The following is a 17,862-nucleotide window of genomic DNA, read 5'->3' as shown; positions in this document are numbered from 1 at the left end:
TTGTGAGAAAACCTTTCAAGAGGTTATGGATGGATGATAAAAATAGTCACGAGTTATAACCAGGACTGCAGAGGTCCTGTTTCAAAACTGAGGCAAAGTAGTGATTTATGTAATATCAGAAAGATAACATCAGAAGCAACATGCTGAGCTTGGGTTACCACTAGTCAAGAAGTTAACAGTAGGGCTTTAACCAACAGTTGTACTGGAGGCCTCCCACACCTAATCTGGAGTCCCTCCACCACCCCAGAGGGAGAAGAGCTGGGGGGGTGGAGGGATAAGAGGGAAAGCAGTTGGCCTCTGGCACTGCTAAGGCATGGTACCTATTTCCTGTTTGCCTGAAGCCTTTTGCTAAGCTAAGCAGCAAAAGTTGCACAAGGCTATGCTGAGTGGGCATGGGACCCGGGTGGCGCTGTGGGTAAAACCTCAGCGCCTAGGACTTGCCGATCGCATGGTCGGCGGTTCGAATCCCCGCGGCGGGGTGAGCTCCCATCGTTCGGTCCCAGCTCCTGTCCACCTAGCAGTTCGAAAGCACCCTTAAGTGCAAGTAGACAAATAGGTACCGCTTTATAGCGGGAAGGTAAACGGCGTTTCTGTGTGATGCTCTGGTGCCGGTTCGCCGGAGCAGCTTCGTCACGCTGTCCACGTGACCCAGAAGTGTCTGCGGACAGCGCTGGCTCCCGGCCTCTAGAGTGAGATGAGCGCACAACCCTAGAGTCTGTCAGGCAGGGGTACCTTTACCGTACCTTTATGCTGAGTGGGCAGCCTCCCACATCCCAAAGAAAGACAAGCCACAGGCCACAGAAGAGAAGTGTGACCAGGCTCCTTACACCAATACGGCCACTTTCTCAAGCAGCAACGCACTGCATGAAGATATTTCTCCAATGGGTCAGTGCCACCAGCAGTGCCTGTTTGCTGGTCAGCTTAATTTTTTAGAAAAAGGAAGGTAAGGGCCACTGTAGATGTGACTGCATAGCAAACTGCACTAGCTTAAATTACTTTTGCATGGTTGTAAAAAGGTGCAGCTGACATCCTGGCAGAAAAGATTAAAAACATGCAAAAAATGTGAAGTGGATCTTACATTGCATACTGGAATTAAAGGGATATTGTAAGATTGAGAGCCTTTTCTAAAGAGAACTGTAAGAGTCTGTTACTTACTCACTCCTCTTAATTTGGTCATTACTGGAGGAGGCTGCAGAGTCTCCAGACTGTGGCAGCAAATCAGTAAATGGCATCAGCTGAGCAAGCCACACAAACACCTTCCTTTCGCTACACCTAATCCCACTCTGGATCAAACCCAGTGAAACAGTTGAACATTTACTTTAGAGGCCTGGGTCTTCATCTAAAATGGGGTTATTAACATAATAAAAATTAAACACTCTTGCATCAGAAAGCCTGTGTATTTAACAAATCACTCAGTAAAAAGAAACTCAGCTGTTAAAATGAAACTGGGTGACTTCAGCAACAATAGGGCTATTTTGATGAGGGACTGAGACAAACCACAAGAGAGGGACCGAAAGGAACCTTTATTATTTCCAGTGAGGAGCAAAACTGGGCAATTTCCAAAGACAAATGCCGGAAAGGAAGCCTCAGTTGGTGGAAGGTCTGGGGATGGGAAAGAAGAGACATTAATATTTTAACAAGCGGACGACTGAAGATTTTGCATCCAATGCATCAGAATCTGTTGCTCGTCTTTAAGACCAAAGCTGTTGCTAGGCCTCATGTTGTGAGAAAAGCTTGAAAATTTAAGGGCAACTTCAGCTATGGACTCGGAAACAGGATTTAATGGTGACTACTGTCTTTCCCCCTAAGTGCCCGTTGCTCTTCATTCCAACATGCTAATTGTGGCTGGCTCCAAAAGAGGGCAAGGTGGGAAATTTGCTAGGCTGCCAAGTCCTGCCTAGGGGGAGAATGCACTGAGGTGCTTTGTTCCCCCAATCACTGGTACCAAGTGCTCCTGACTTTGCTTCCAACAAAATTGTCTGATTCAAAATTCCACTAAGGCTGAATTTTATGGCCAAGACTGAGGGCTATTTTTAAAAAACTAAAATAGTGAATCCGCATAGCACTGCACCACTTCAGACAGCAGGCAGAAGTTCTCACAAATGAATGTTCCTCCATACTAGAAGATAGATTTTGTGTAAATGGGAATCTTATCATGAGGGAGAATTCCATTTAAAATGGTACAGCTGAAAGACTAATATATAGAAACAGGTCTACTGTCTCAGTGAGAAGCAGGCTGAAGATTTATGTAAGAAACATAAATTTGCAGTAACAGCAGAATTTGAGGCTGTTTGACAGGGACACTGCTGAAAGGAATTAAATAGCCTACCCTATACCCTATATAAGGGACACGGGTGTAGCTGTGGGTTAAACCACAGAGCCTAGGACTTGCCGATCAGAAGGTTGGCAGTTTGAATCCCCGCAACGGAGTCAGCTCCCGTTGCTCGGTCCCTGCTCCTGCCAACCTAGCAGTTCGAAAGCACGTCAAAGTGCAAGTAGATAAATAGGTACCACTCCAGCGGGAAGGTAAACAGCGTTTCCGTGTGCTGCTCTGGTTCGCCAGAAGTGGCTTAGTCATGCTGGCCACATGACCCAGAAGCTGTACGTCAGCTCCCTTGGCCAATAAAGCGAGATGAGCGCCGCAACCCCAGAGTCGTTCGGGACTGGACCTAATGGTCAGGGGTCCCTTTACCTTTATATAGAGTCCTACTTACTTGGCCCATTCCACATTTAGGATCAGGTGATCATAGCCAAAGCCAGATACCCCTGCAATGGCCCTAGCAGCATCTTCTCGGCGATGGAAGCTGATGAAGGCAAAGCCCTGAAGGTAAGCAACAGGAAAGATGAAAATAAGAGATAAGGAAGGTAATTTTTGCTTGTATCTATATTATTATTTATAATTAATTTATTATTAATCATTTGTATACCGCCCTTTACCTGCAGGTCTCAGGGCAGTTACAACATAAAAGCACAATATACCGTAAAAGCACCATGTCTTCCAGCACTCACTTGTTGCCACCTCTTTCCCCACTTTGAACCTACCAAGTTCAGCCCAATTATCAATCCCTCTTTCTCACCTTGGATTGGCCAGTGGTTTTGTCCTTGGCTAAGTAGATGCGGGATATGGACCCAAAAGGACGGAACAGTTCCTGCAGGTCAGTCTCTCGGGTGTCCTCGGACAGATTGGTGACTCGGATGGTGGCATTATCATCGGCTAAGATACAAGGAGAACTGTTGGATCAGGGTAGCAGAAACTGAAGGACTCTTAAATACCTGCCAGCTCAACTATCTTTAAAGCAGGCCTAGGCTTGTATGGCACAGAATATACACAGGACTAGACTGCTAGATGCCAACAGCTACTGCTGTCAGGACACGTCAGATTCAGTCCCTACCTCCCCTTCAAAGGCAATCTACCTCTACGGTTAGGCTGCATGGACTCCCCTCTGCGCGTGGCTCCATCTCTCAGGCTGGGTGGGACATACTTCCCAGTCTTGCTTTGCTGGGCTTGAACAGGTTCTGGTTCTGCAGAAAGAAAATGCAGTGTTAGTGAAACTTGGAGCACAACTCTCCTTCTCATCCCTGGCATAAGCCAACCTATCTGTCTCTGCAGGAAGGGCTCACTCCATATCCTCTGCCTTTTTGCACCCCTCACCTCCTGGCAGTTTGTCCTTCTCGCCTGTGGAGAGCCCCAGCTGCTCTGCCAGCTCCTTCTGCATAGGTCCCAGGGTGTCCTTATATGGGCAGCGAGTGGTCCAATGATCACCCTTGCAGATACGGCACGACACAATCTTCTGCCCTTTCAGCTTGTTCATGGGGTCCTCCTCCTCTTGGCAATTCAAGTCCTGGCAAAGGACACATCTGAGTGTGTGAGCAACTGAAAGTCTGCTTGTCTTCCCACCCACATTCAGAGCCCACAAAAGGATTAAGTTCCAACCAAGTGTCTCTTATCTTGGCTGTGCCAGTAGTCTTAGGAATGTCAGGATGTGAGCCAGCAACAGCAACAGCTCAGTGGCAGACACCTGCTTTGGAAGCAGAAGGCCCCGTGTTTCCCTTTCTCAAGGTAGGGATTGGAAGGACCTGCTCCCTGAAACCCTGGAGAGCACCACAACCCATCTTGAAACCTCTGCTCTTTATTTTCACCCCCTGCTTTCCTGCATGCTGCCACTCACCTCCTTACTGGTGATGAAAGTCATGAACACATCATCGCTCACAGTGGTAGTGGCCACATTTGGGCCAGGGGCATCAAACTCAGAGTTTCCAAATTTTTTCCAGTTCTAGAGAGCAGAACAAAAGAGGTGGATGAAGTCTTTGATCTCATTTGCAATCCCCAAGAAGTGGGGGAGAAAGATGATGCAAGACAGACATAGTAGGAATAGGCTGGAGAGACCAGCAGGGTGATTTCTAAAAGAATCCCCAGCTAGCAGATTCCAAATTCTGAGCAAATTGCACACCAGCTGCTCCAAAGCAAAACAGCAGCAGCAAAACATTCTGTCAACAAGATGTAAAGAGTATCAAAACACCATTTAAGATCCAGCATCTCAAAATATGAGATACTACAATGAAAAAAAAAAAAAACCTTGGGTGTCCCCCCACCCTTAGCCCGCCTCTCCCAACATGGTGCCCTCCAGATGTTGTTGGAATGTAACTCCCATCATCTAGCCAAATGTGAAGAATACACATGCAAAAACTACGTCTTCAGTCAGAAAGAGAGCAAGACTAAAATGTAACAGATCAGGAGGCTGATTTCACAGAAAAGTCTGATGAGCACCAAAACTTGCATAACTGTGTGTGCAACTAATGGTGGGACCTCCCTTCAACAGGCCCTGGCTGAGGGTGGGCCTCAGGTCCAATTTTAAGCCAATCAAGAACAAATCCCAGACTTCACGTCTTTATGGACCTATTTGGTTTTCATTGGAATACTGGTTTGAGCTAAAAATATACAGTGGTGACCCGCAAGACGAACGCCTCGCAAGACGAAAAACCCGCTAGACGAAAGGGTTTTCCGTTTTGGAGGAATTCGCAAAACGAATTTCCCTATGGGCTTGCTTCAGAAGAGGTCCAGGAAGGCCGGCGGGGGCCGAAAGGCTTTGCTCCCCACTGCCAGCATTTTAAAAGCAGTCCGGGATAGCAGGGAAACGCTTCCCGCTATCCCGGATGGCTTTTGAAGGCAGGCGGGGGGAGCAAAGACTTTTGCCCCCCGCCCGCCTTCCTGGACCTCTTCCTGGACCTCTTCTGAAGGCCGGCGGGGGGCAAAAGTCTTTGCTCCCCCCTGCCTGCCTTCCCGGGAGAGCATCACTGCGTTTCTCCGCTGTCCCGGACGGCTTTTGAAGGCAGGCGGGGGGGGAGCAAAGACTTTTGCCCCCCGCCGGCCTTCAAAAGAGGTCGGGGGACAGACTGTCCCCGGACCTGGTCTGAAGGCGGTTTCCATAGGAACACATTATTTGATTTTTATTGCATTCCTATGGGAAACCGTGCTTCGCAAGACAAAAAACTCGCAAGACAAAAAGACTTGCGGAACGAATTAATTTCGTCTTGCGAGGCACCACTGTATATTGTTTTGGCTTTTGGACATCTGTTGCTTCAGATCTGATGATGGCATAAAACAGGGGTCAGCAACCTTTTTCAGCCGTGGGCCGGACTGGGGGGGGGGGGAGAGATGAACGAATTCCTATGCCCCACAAATAACCCAGAGATGCATTTTAAATAAAAGGTCACATTCTACTCATGTAAAAACACATTGATTCCCGGACCGTCCGCGGGCTGGATTGAGAAGGTAATTGGGCCGCATCCGGCCCATGGGCCTTAGGTTGCCTACCCCGGCATAAAATGTCTGTATACATATGCCTAGTATGCCTAGTGGTCAAGGAGGAAGGTGCAAGGGGATAAGCTTCACTCTCTTAGGTGACTCACCTTTCGCCTAGCCACAGCTTTTGAGGCCTTCCGGGTCTCAATTCGAAAGGTGCGGATAATCTGGCAAAGGATAGCAACATGTCATATTACGCTCAGGGCAAGAATCAACAAAGAGGAAATGGGAAAAGTCTGAGGATCACACCCGCAGGTAGAATTTGATTGCTTCTTCCTGACCACAGTGTTACTGTGCTTAAGTCACAACCAACCTCCACCCAAAAACCTATTCACTCAAGCCTTCAGAACTCGAGCAACATGGTATATTGGAGGAAAACATCTAGCAGGGTCATCACTTTCAGACTAAAAACAGAAATGAACCACATGACATGGAGAGTTCTGCCCCCGTACAACCTAGGAAGTGGCGTGCTGGGAGATGAACTTTCACTGTCAACGAAAGGCAACTGGAAGTGAGGGTGGGGCCAAATCCCTAAGAACACAAGACACCAAGAGGATAATATGGAGGTGACCCTGAGAATGAGAGCTGGGGGGGGGGGGGGAGGAGGAGAGAGATATGGCTTGATCCCAAGCCCTCGCTCACCTTCACCTTGCGGCCATCCTCCTCTTCCCTGTACTCGGTCACTGTTTTGATGTTTCCATTCACAAGCTCCTTGGGTGATGGGAGAGGTTCTGTAAAAAGTAGTGGGGGTGGGAACTATAGTAATCTTTCTGTGTCTCCAAGTCACCCAATACTGCAGTCCCTTTTTGAAATGCAAAGTGAACTTTTACCTCCTTTCACAAGCTCAGGCTCAATGCTTACAGTTACATTTACAGCTCCACCTCCACCTCCACCCAGCACTCCACTCAGGGGGATGTCCTTGAGCAGGTCACTGGTGATGCATTTATCTGTGTTGGGAAAGCACAATAACTCAATTAAAGTCTTTACATGAAGGATATTATCATTCTCTCTAATAGTAAATTAGTATAGTCAAATTTGTATAGCCATTGGGAATGAAAACAGGGCTGCCCAAAATAAAATACATACATGGGATTCCAGAGGATGCTTATAAATACCTAAGTACTCCTGAACATGGCCCCATGAACTTCAAGTACCTTTGGAATGTTGACAGCACAGAGATAAGAAAATTTAGAGGAAGATCTCATTGTTTGGAGTGGAGGGTTCTGGGTTCACAATGAATATTATTATTATTATGAGAAAGTTAAGACCTCTTGGAAGGAATTCAACATTAGCAGTTTGCTCCATCTGAGCAAGCATATCTGCTTACCTGATGGAATGATCTGCCCTCAGTGTGGCTCAGAAACTATTACTCAGAATTACCGTATTTTTTGCCCTATAAGGCGCACTGGCCCATAGGACGCACCTCGTGGTTTTTTTTTGGGGGGGGGAATGAATAAACCCCCCCCCCAGCCGCGGGGCTGGGGAAGCCTGAGCTTCCCCCGACCCCAGCCCACAGAACAGGCTGCCACTTCAAGCCTTGCGCGCCCGGCGGGACCTCCCGCCAGGCGCGCAAAGCTTGCGGACACCTGCCCAAAGCACAGGGCGTCCTCTGGAGGGTGCCACGTGCTTCGAGCTGCAGGCTGCTGCCTCAAGCCTCGCGCGCCCGGCGGGACCTCCCGCCGGGCGCGCTAGGCTTGCAAGCAGGGATTTTACCGTGAGGGAAATCCCGGGCTATTTCGGAAGAATAGGGGCGCTACAGGGCGCGGTGGCCCCCTAAAATACCTCTGGTGGGTGTCCAGAAGGTCAGGTTCCCGGCGGGACCAGAAGCAGTCTGCCCGGCCGTCAGGTAGCTTCCAAAAGAAGCGAAGAGAACGGCGGAGCGGATCAGCGGGTCGAGGAAAGCCATTATCTACCTCCGAATAGCGAAGCCCCGAGCTTGCAGAGGAAGCGCTACGCTCTCAAATTAAAGAAATCTGGTTCTAAATTAATTATAAATTTGAGGTCTGAAACAACAAGGAAGTCCCAGAGAGAAAGGAGAAATTTTGCGGGGCTCAGCTGACAGCCAAAATCAGCTTAGATGCAGCACCGCTCACAGAGCCGGAAAAAGGAAAGTGAGTTGCCCTAGCGGCTATTGTTTCTTTTCCCCTATTAACTCTTCTAAAAAGTATCTTTTTACGAGGATACATTACATTAAAGACATTACTAAAGCAAAAGGGGAAACAGAAGAGTAACTTTTTGTTCAAAATTGAAGTCCTTGGTGTAACGGAGGGGGTAAATAGAAGAAGGAAGTACTTCTCCACTTTCACTTTTAAAGAACAAAGGACAGTGGAACGGAAGAGAAGGCTCCAACGCCATTGTGAACGATTAAGCATAGTAAAACAGATAATGTATTAAAAAACGAGCACATATTGGTACAGTCTGACTGGTTGCTTTAAACTATTTTGATTTTCTGTTTTTTGGAATCTTTGATATAAAGAATACATAAGAGACTTTAACTGAGATATCTTCATAATTTCTACTTTCTTTTTTGTAACAACGCCACACCAACACGGTTTTAGGACCTCTAGTGGATGGATTGGGATACTACAATTTGTTTTTCTCTCTTTTTTTGGTGGTTTGTTTTTCACTTCTTCATTGACGGATATTGAAAGTTGGACATAAAATTGGATATAAACTTGACATTGACGATATTTTGGATTTATAACTGCGGTGTCTTCTGCTACCTATGAAAGTGGAATTTGGACTATTCTTTTGATTTTTACTATATACATTTCTCCCGAACTAGGAGATAAAATTGGAAATAAAAGTGGATATAAAATTGGACATTAATTGGACAATAAGGATTTAAATATTTTGTCTTCTTCTTTTTCTTTTGGGACGGATTTCATCAGAGAAATAAACCATAAAGAGGATTAGCCTGAGTGGAGGCAAGAAGACGGCATTGTGTTGACTCTGCATTGACATTTGGTGATATATATAACTTAATAACTATTAATATTTAAAGGTTATAAATTAGAAAATTGAGTAATTGTGAAACTGATAAATTCTGAGGGATCGGCAAAAGGTTTCTATTGTGTTTGTTGGATTAATTAGAGTAAAATGTCGAACCCACCAAAGAGAGGGACTGATGGGGGGACACCAACAGAAAGGAAAGGGTCGAAACAAGAAACAGACTTTAAGGCTGATATTCTAAGAATGTTTGCTGAAATTAAGCAGAGTGAAAAGAATTTAGAGTCAAAACTAGAGCAGGTGGACAATAAGATTGGAAAAATGGATAAAAAAATTGATGAAACAGTTAATGAGCTGAAAGGGCAAATAAAAGAGGTGTTTAGGAGAACGCAATCTGTAGAGGAGGGATTGAAGAAGACAAGATTGGAAATGAAAGATGTTAAACGGGAGGAGGAAAAGATAAAAGTAGAGATGATGGAATTAAGTAAAGCACAAGAAGAAATGAAGGATGCAATAGCCATGAATGAACTGCGGCAGAGGGAGGTTAATCTGAGGCTTAGAGCTGTGCCAGAGACACAAGGAGAAAATATTAAAGAGAAATTGATAGCAGAATTAGCGCAATGGAGAGAACTACCAGCAGAAGAAATGGCAAAAACAGTGCAAAATGCATTTAGAATGCGAATAAGAACAACTAAAGCAAAAAGATTTACAGGAGACTGCTTGATCACATTTAAAGATAGAGAAATGAGAAATATGATTTTACAGAAGAATAGAGAAAAGAGATTGAGTATAGACGGGAACTTCATAATTATCTTTAAAGATATACCAATCAGATTACTCAAACGAAGAGACCCTTATAAATCATTGGTGCAAACATTGAAGAAAAATAACATTGAATTTAGATGGGAGTTCCCGGAAGGAATCTCATTCATGTATAGAAGTAAGCGGCACAGATTGACAAGTCCAGAGGAAACTGGGAAATTTCTGAGAAAATATAAGGAATTAAGATCAGAAACGGATGAAATCAAAGAAGCAGATGGAGGAACACCAGGAGGATCAAAATTAGAGGAAGAAGAGGGAGAGAATGGAAAGAAAACAGACGAGGAAGAAGAAGATGAAGAAGAGACAGCTAAATTATAGAAATATAAACAAAATTTATTTAAAATCAGGACATCATGGCATTAAAAATTTTGGAATTGAAACATTAATCGGATGAATAAGAAAAAAAAGAGGAACAAAATTGAACAATTTTTAAAAAAGAAAAATTTAGATATCATTTGTCTACAAGAGACACACGTGGCAAGAAGACACAAAAAAAATATTGATTAACAAAAGATTGGGAAATGAATTTATATCTTCAGACAAGGAGAAAAAAGAGGAGTGGCTTTATATATAAAAAAAATAAAATTGAAGCCCAACAAATCTTTAAAGATGAAGAAGGAAAGATAATTGTGGTTCGAATCAAATGGCAAGGAGAAAAACTGATTATAGTCGGGATCTATGCACCAAATGGCAATAAGACTGAATTCTACAAAATTTTAGAAGAAAAACTATTTGAATATATGGATCAGAAAATTATAATAGTGGGTGACATGAATGGAGTGGTTTCATTGGAAATGGACAGACTCAGAGAGGGAACAAGTAAAGAAGGGAAACTACCCAAATCTTTTCTCAATGATAAAAAACTGTAATTTGATAGATATCTGGCGACTCAGACACCCATTGGACAAACAACTCATTTATCATTCTGAACTGAAACAGTCAATGTCAAGGATTGATCAGATTTGGATCTCGAGTGAACTGACTCCAAGAACCCAACAAATAGAAATTCAGCCGAAAGTGATTTCCGATCATAGCCCAATAAAATTTGAATTAAAAGGTTTTGAGGAAAGAACAGTCAGATGGAGAATGAAAGATTATCTCTTGGACGACCAGAAAATTGTTGAAGCAGCGCAAAAGAGACTAGCAGAATACTTTGCTGACAACTGCAACAAGGGTACAAAGATAAAAGTGGTTTGGGATGCAAGCAAGGCAGTGATGAGAGGATTATTCATTCAGCAGAACACAATCAAGAATAAAAATAGAGAAAAAGGTAAAAAAGAAATTTTGAAGCAGATAATGGAAAACAAACAAAAATTAATCAAGAAACCAAAGAGTTCGAAAATATTAAAGCTCTACAAACTCAGTTTGCAATTATAATAAACAGAGAAGTGGAATGGAATATTTAAAAAATGAGACAAAGAAACTTCAAGTTTGCGAACAAATCAGGAAAATGGCTTGCATCGCAAATCAAAAAAAGAAAGGAACAGAATACAATAAACAAAATTATAGTGGAAGGAGAAGAGATAATCAATCCGAAGGAAATTAGAAAGGGATTCTTGGACTACAGAAGACTATATAAAAATAGAGAAAGAAACCATTTAAGGAAAATAGAGAGATTTTTAAAGGAGAAAAAGGTGCAGAAGATCCCGACAGATAAAAAAGAACAATTGAATACCCTAATAGAAATAGAAGAGATAAAAGAAGCAATAAAAGATTTAAAAAGGGGAAAGGCTCCAGGGCCAGATGGATTCACCGCAAGCTACTATAAATAAATGAAATCTATCTTGATGATGCCATTGAAGGATGTGAGGAACAACATCTTAAGAGAAAGAGAAATTCCGGAAACATGGAAAGAAGCATATATTACATTTATTCCAAAACAGGATTCAGATCTAACTCAAGTTAAAAACTATAGGCCAATCTAATTGCTAAACACAGATTATAAAATATTTGCAGGAATCCTTGCGAAAAGGCTGAAAAACATACTATTGGAAATCATCCATAAGGATCAGGCAGGTTTCCTTCCAGGCAGGCAGATGAAAGATAATATAATCAATATAGTGGAATATCTGTCTGCCAGGAATGAGAAACAAGCCATAATGATGTTTGTGGATGCGGAAAAGGCTTTCAACAATATAGCATGGGATTTTATGTTGAGAAACTTGGAATATATGAGGTTGGTAAAGAATTCTTCAATGGAATAAAGGCAATTTATACAGAACAAAAAGCCAAATTGATTATAAACAATGTAGTCACAGAAGAAATAAAGATACTAAAAGGAACAAGACAGGGATGCCCACTTTCACCACTATTATTTATAATGGTGCTAGAAGTGCTTCTAAACTCGATTAGACAAAATAAGAAAATAAAAGGAGTGACAATTGGCCAAAATGAATATAAGATCAAAGCGTTTGCAGATGATTTGGTAATAATGATTGAAGAGCCAACAAGTACAGTAAAAGAAGTATTGGACGAAATTGAACAGTTTGGAGGAGTAGCAGGTTTTAGACTAAATAAGAAGAAAACAAAAATGATTGTGAAAAATATGGATCAAAGTGTAATTGAAATAATGCAACAGCAAACACAGATAGAGGTGGTAAAAAAGGTGAAATATTTAGGAATATGGGTAACTCCTAAAAATATAGATTTATACAAGAATAACTACGAGCCAGTATGGAATGGAATAAGAAAGGACCTGGAGGTGTGAGGAAGAATGAAACTGTCATTTTGGGGCAGGATTTCTACAATCAAGATGAATGTGCTACCAAAAATGCTATTTCTATTTCAGACTATCCCCATAATTAAAGGGAATAGGATTTTCAAACAGTGGCAAAGAGCAATTTCAAGATATATTTGGCAGGGCAAAAAGCCAATAATTCAATTTAAGTTATTAACAGATACGAGAGAAAGAGGAGGCTTTGCCCTGCCTGACTTGAAATTATATTATGAGGCATCATGCCTTTGCTGGTTGAAAGATTGGATAAAACTAGAAAATAAGGAACTACTTGACTTAGAGGGGTTTGATAACAGATTTGGGTGGCACGTGTACTTATGGTATGAGAAAAAGAAAATCCATAAAGGTTTTGAGAACCACATCTTCCGAGGTCCTCTAATTGAAGTATGGGATAGGTATAAAAACCTATTAGAACCTAGAGTACCACACTGGTTATCTCCTTTAGAAGTTATGGGCGTAAAGAAAATTAATATGAGAGGCAATTGGATCACATATGGTCAATTGTTATTTAAAGAAGGAGGAAAATGGAAAATGAAACCATATGAACAGGTTAAAGAATATGTATATGACTGGTTGCATTACTTTCAAATAAATGAAATGTTTAGGAAAGATAGTAAAGAATGTGGTTATGCTGACAAGGATTCTAAATTTCAGATTGAAATAATAGATAATGATGTTAAAATTCTATCCAAAATGTATAAGATGTGCTTAGAATGGAATTTAAAGAATGAGGAAGTCAAGTCGGTAATGATACATTGGGCCAGAGATTTTGGCTATAATATACAATTTGAGGATTGGGAAAAACTATGGAAAGAAAACTTTAAATTTACAGCATGTATGATGTTAAAAGAAAACATTATTATGAAAATAATAATAATAATAATAATATTTTATTTATACCCCGCCCTCCCCAGCCAAGGCTGGGCTCAGAGCAGCTAACAAGCAATAATAAAAACAAGTTGAATGATTACAACTTAAAAACAAGATTAAAATACAACAAATACAAAAGAATACGAATATTAAAATGCAGCCTCATCACAGGAGGAGAAAGGAAAAAGAAAGAGAGGGAGGGAATCAAATTGGCTCCAAGCCAAAGGCCAGGCGGAACAACACTGTCTTACAGGCCCTTCGGAAACAGATCAGATCCTGCAGGGCCCTGGTCTCATGAGGCAGAGCGTTCCACCAGGCAGGGGCCAGAGTTGAAAAGGCCCTGGCTCTGGTTGAAGCCAATCTAACTTCTTTAGGGCCTGGGACCACTAGGATGTTGTTATTTATGGACCTTGAGGCTCTCCGTGGGGCATATCAGGAGAGGCGGTCCCGGAGGTACGAGGGTCCTAGGCCATGAAGGGCTTTAAAGGTCAAAAGCAGCACCTTAAATCTGACCCTGTACTCCACCGGGAGCCAGTGCAGCTTGAAAAGCACTGGGTGAATATGCTCCCATGGCAGAGACCCCGTGAGGAGCCTCGCTGCAGCATTCTGTACCCGCTGGAGTTTCTGGGACAGCTTCAAGGGCAGCCCCACATAGAGCGAATTACAGTAGTCAAGCCTGGAGATGACCGTCGCATGGATCACTGTGGCCAGGTCGGGGCGGGAAAGGTAAGGGACCAACTGCTTGATGCGGCGAAGGTGGAAAAATGTTGCCTTGGCTGTTGCTGTAACTTGCGCCTCCACGGAAAGGGAGGCGTCAAGGATTACACGCAAACTCTTAACGGAAGGCAATGGCACTAATTGGGTCCCCGCAAGAGAAGGGAGTTGGTCCCTCATCCCCATGCCATCCCGACCTAGCCATGGGACCTCTGTCTTCGAAGGATTTAGTTTCAATCGGCTCCCACGAAACCATCCAGCCACAGCTTCCAAGCATCTGGTCAGTGTGTTCGGGGCCGAGTCAGTGTGGCCATCCATCAGCAGATAGAGCTGAGTGTCATCAGCATATTGGTGACAGCCCAGCCCAAAGCTCCGGATAATCTGGGCAAGGGGGCGCATAAAGATGTTAAAAAGCATCGGGGAGAGATTTGCGCCCTGCGGCACTCCACACACCAAGGAGTGGCGCGACGACATTTCCCTCCCTAATGCCACCCTCTGTCCCCGACCAGAGATAAAAGAGCACAACCAGTTACGGGCTATGCCCTGTATCCCTACATCTGCAAGGCGGTGGTCCAGAAGATCATAATCGACCATGTCAAGGGCTGCTGACAAATCTAAAAGGATCAGCAGTCCTGACCCGCCTCGATCCAGTTGTCTACGGAGATCATCTGTTAGGGCAACCAGAGCCGTCTCCGTCCCAAAACCAGGACGGAAACCGGACTGAAATGGATCTAATGCCGATGTTTCCTCCAGAAACCTACCAAGCTGTTCAGCAACCGCTCTCTCAATTACCTTACCCAGGTATGGAAGATTTGAAACTGGGCGGTAATTGGATAGGTCTAAGGGATCTAATGAAGTTAGAAAATGTTTTACAGATGGTATATAACACTGGTAAAATTAGCGAAAATGTCTAAGACATGTAATAAGTGCTCTTAATGTAAAGATAAAGAAGGTTCTTTTTACCATATGTGGTGGGAATGTAAGAAAGTGAAATACTTCTGGGAAAGGATATATAATGAACTGAAGAAGATTTTAAAATATAAGTTTATTAAGAAACCAGAGGTCTTTCTGTTAGGGATATTAGGAAATGAGATAAAAAGAAAGGACTGTAAATTTCTTCAATATGCAGTGACAGCCACAAGAGTGTTACTGTCCCAAAAATGGAAACAACAGGAAATACCAACAGTGGAAGAATGGAGAATGAAGCTGTTAGACTATGCGGAGTTGGACAAATTGACAGGGAAGATTAGATATTTAAAAGACCAAAAGTTCATTGAGGACTGGGGGAAATTTGTGGAATATCTAGAAAGTATAAGTGAGGGACAGATAACGCTGGAGGGATTTAAAGAAGCACTGTGAAAAATTGAGAAGTATTGTCTAAAGGGAATAGAAAAGAAAGATATAAATAATGTCTATATAAACCTAAGGAATGCGTAATTTAAATAATGACTATGGACGATTTACGGAAAAGCTGAAGGAAGTCCAAAAAAGGAATAATTTGTGAAAATTAGATATGAAATTAATATGTGTTTTTGTTGTAAATTAATAAAAATTATTTCAAAAAAAAAAAAAGGCTTGCAGACACCTGCCCGAAGCACAGGGCGTCCTCCGGAGGGCGCCCCGTGCTTCGGCTGCCACCCACAAGCCTTGCGAGCCTGTGGGAACTCCCGCTGGGCGCGCAAGGCTTGCAGATAACTTCCTGAAGCGTGGAGAGAGGGGTTGATGCGCACCGACGCCTCTCGCTCTCCAGGCTTCAGCGAAAGCCTGCATTCACCCCATAGGACGCACACACATTTCCCCTTCATTTTGGAGGGGAAAAAGTGCGTCCTATAGGGCAAAAAATACAGTAACATGTTTAACTTATACTCCCTCCTTGCCCCTTCAAAATGGATTGTTGGGGCCAGGCTTCCATTTCTTTGGAAGAGCACTGTGACTTCTCGGGGTGCGGAAGGAAATGTGGTGCGGCAAGAGGAATGGGGCCACACTGGGAGGCAGGCAGCTGCCTGACTTGTATAGCACCATAAACATGTCTGAAGGCATCCAGGTGGGATAGACAAGGAAAAAGCAGAGGCTAGCTGCAATCTAATTTTCTTGGTGTGTTCAAGATGTGGGTACAGATTTCAAGGTACAAGGAAAATAAAACCCATTCTAGATGGGGTGGAAGTCTGCTCTGACTTCTCCTGGGTGAAAGGGGCTGCTCTTCCTTTAACATGCACCTTGTTCAATGACACATGAAATTTCTCACCATCATCCCCTTCCTCTTCCACTTGGTCTGCCCAACTGGGCTTGGAGCTGAAACAGAGTTAGAGATACCAAGTTAAGTATCTGTTCAGTTAATGTAAATGTATAGAGTTCTTGCTTGATCCTCTAACCTTGGCAATTGCTCTTCCCACACCCAGTACTTTCTTACTACTAACTTGTCGTAAGACTAGTCCCTGACCCTCACCCATATACCTCATACTCTCATTGCGAGTCACTTTAATTCTACCAAAATGCACATTGGCTTCTTCATATAAAAGATAGGAATGTCTTCCAACCACATTCCAAATGGCATCCATAATACTAACTCCACCCTGAAACTCTATTCCAGGTACTCTGCCATTAACCCATTTGGTCAACAGCTGTTCTTTTATTTCCTCTTCGGCCCAACCTCCAAGGAAAAGCATCCGACTACTAGTCAGCCACAACCTGCTAAACATTCCCTCACGCTTTCTGACCAAGGCCCAGGAGTTCTGCCCCAAGAGAGAAACACGTCCCCCAAAGGGCCCAGGAGTCCCACAGAACAAGGTCTCCCAAGCGAAGGCTTCTACACTCCCGCATGCTGTTCGCCTCCCCCCCCCCCCAAGATTGCCTTACCTGCTTCCCTGCGCCCCACAGCCAGCAAAGAACCACCTTCCCTGGCCAAAGCATTCGCCTCTCATTCTAACAGCTCAGTGGCCCTTGCAAGACCTTCTCTTGCCCGGGCACCCAATGCCCCCCACGCCTTGCTGAGAAACTCAGAGGGGGCAGCCTGGCTTCTGGAGCCCCTGGCGATGGGGCAGGTCTCCCACCCGCAGCTCTGCAAGCTGGAAGGGGCCCAGGGAAGCCGCCCGGGGCTGCCCGGCAGAGGCTTGGGGCTTTCTGGGGGTGGACTAGATGATCCCGAGGGTTCCCTCCATCTCTGCCATTCTAGGATTCTCCGAGCCCGCGTCTCCACGAGGCCCGAGCGCCAGGCGGAGCGAGCAGGCCGCGCGGCCCTGGCGGGGCTCCGGGGAGGCCTCCGGGCAGCCGCCCTCCCCCCCCCCCGCCCCGCCCCGCCCGGCCCCGCTCTCACTCGTAGTCCCCCGTCGGCATGGCCGCCCAGCAGCGCGCGAGCAGCAGGGGAAGCGCGGGCCTCGGGCGCACGAAGCGGGTCGGGCGACTCTCCGGCGCGTCGCGGAACCGAGCAGAGGCCTCGGCGCGCGCAGCACCCTGGGAAGCGTAGTCTCTCCGGCGCGGGGGCTGACGGGAGGGGAGGCCGCTGGCGCCTGCGCCTCAGGGTGTGGCTGCTCCCGGCCATCTTGGAGCGCGGGGGGTGCCTTTCCCTTCTTCTAAGTGCCCCGTGTCCCTTTCAGCCCGGAAGAAGCAGCAGCTTCGCCAAAGAAGATGCAGGACACGCGGCTCAGCACAGGCCAAGGCATCCACAGCAGCTCAGTCTCTGGATTCAGCGCTGCTCTCTTCGGCCTTGGTCAGACGCCACCAGGGATCCTGTCTCCGATTCCGGGCTGCCCAGGAGGGAGAGCAAGGCTGAGGGGAGACAGGAGAGCCATCGTGAAAGATCTGAAAGTATCTCACATGATGAAACGAGGACCTCAACCATCGGCTTTAGGTTACAAGGCGATTCTGGCTAAACATTAGAAAGAACTTTCTGGCAGCAAAAGCTGCTCAGCAGGGGAACGATGTCCCTGGGAAGGTTGTGGCTCTCCGTCCTTGGCGGTTGGGTGGTCTCCTG

The 17,862-nt window shown here is 44.8% G+C and overlaps 1 protein-coding gene across 2 annotated transcripts; it reads right to left on the bottom strand.

Annotated features, from left to right (window-relative positions):
* Positions 1–1,508: 1,508 nt before the first annotated feature.
* On the bottom strand, positions 1,509–17,375 carry EIF3G (eukaryotic translation initiation factor 3 subunit G; the record flags this gene model as incomplete). 2 transcript variants are annotated; one of them, XM_083719629.1, is made up of 11 exons in its annotated part: positions 17,206–17,375; positions 16,138–16,184; positions 6,634–6,750; positions 6,446–6,534; positions 5,911–5,970; positions 4,170–4,274; positions 3,653–3,842; positions 3,415–3,522; positions 3,078–3,214; positions 2,715–2,821; positions 1,509–1,602 (listed from the first exon to the last, which is right to left on the bottom strand). In XM_083719629.1, exons 1-11 carry the CDS (start codon positions 17,223–17,225, stop codon positions 1,587–1,589), a joined length of 996 nt encoding a protein of 331 aa, XP_083575755.1. In that variant the 5' UTR covers positions 17,226–17,375. The 2 variants fall into 2 exon arrangements, with proteins under 2 accessions (XP_083575755.1, XP_083575756.1); XM_083719630.1 differs by lacking the exon at positions 1,509–1,602 and having other exon boundaries at positions 2,711–2,821; positions 17,206–17,370.
* Between the last annotated feature and the right edge of the window lie 487 nt (positions 17,376–17,862).

This window comes from Podarcis gaigeae (assembly GCF_964106915.1).
Source record: "Podarcis gaigeae genome assembly, chromosome: 17".
Taxonomy (NCBI): domain Eukaryota; kingdom Metazoa; phylum Chordata; class Lepidosauria; order Squamata; family Lacertidae; genus Podarcis; species Podarcis gaigeae.
This window is presented reverse-complemented; position numbering and strand designations above follow the sequence as displayed.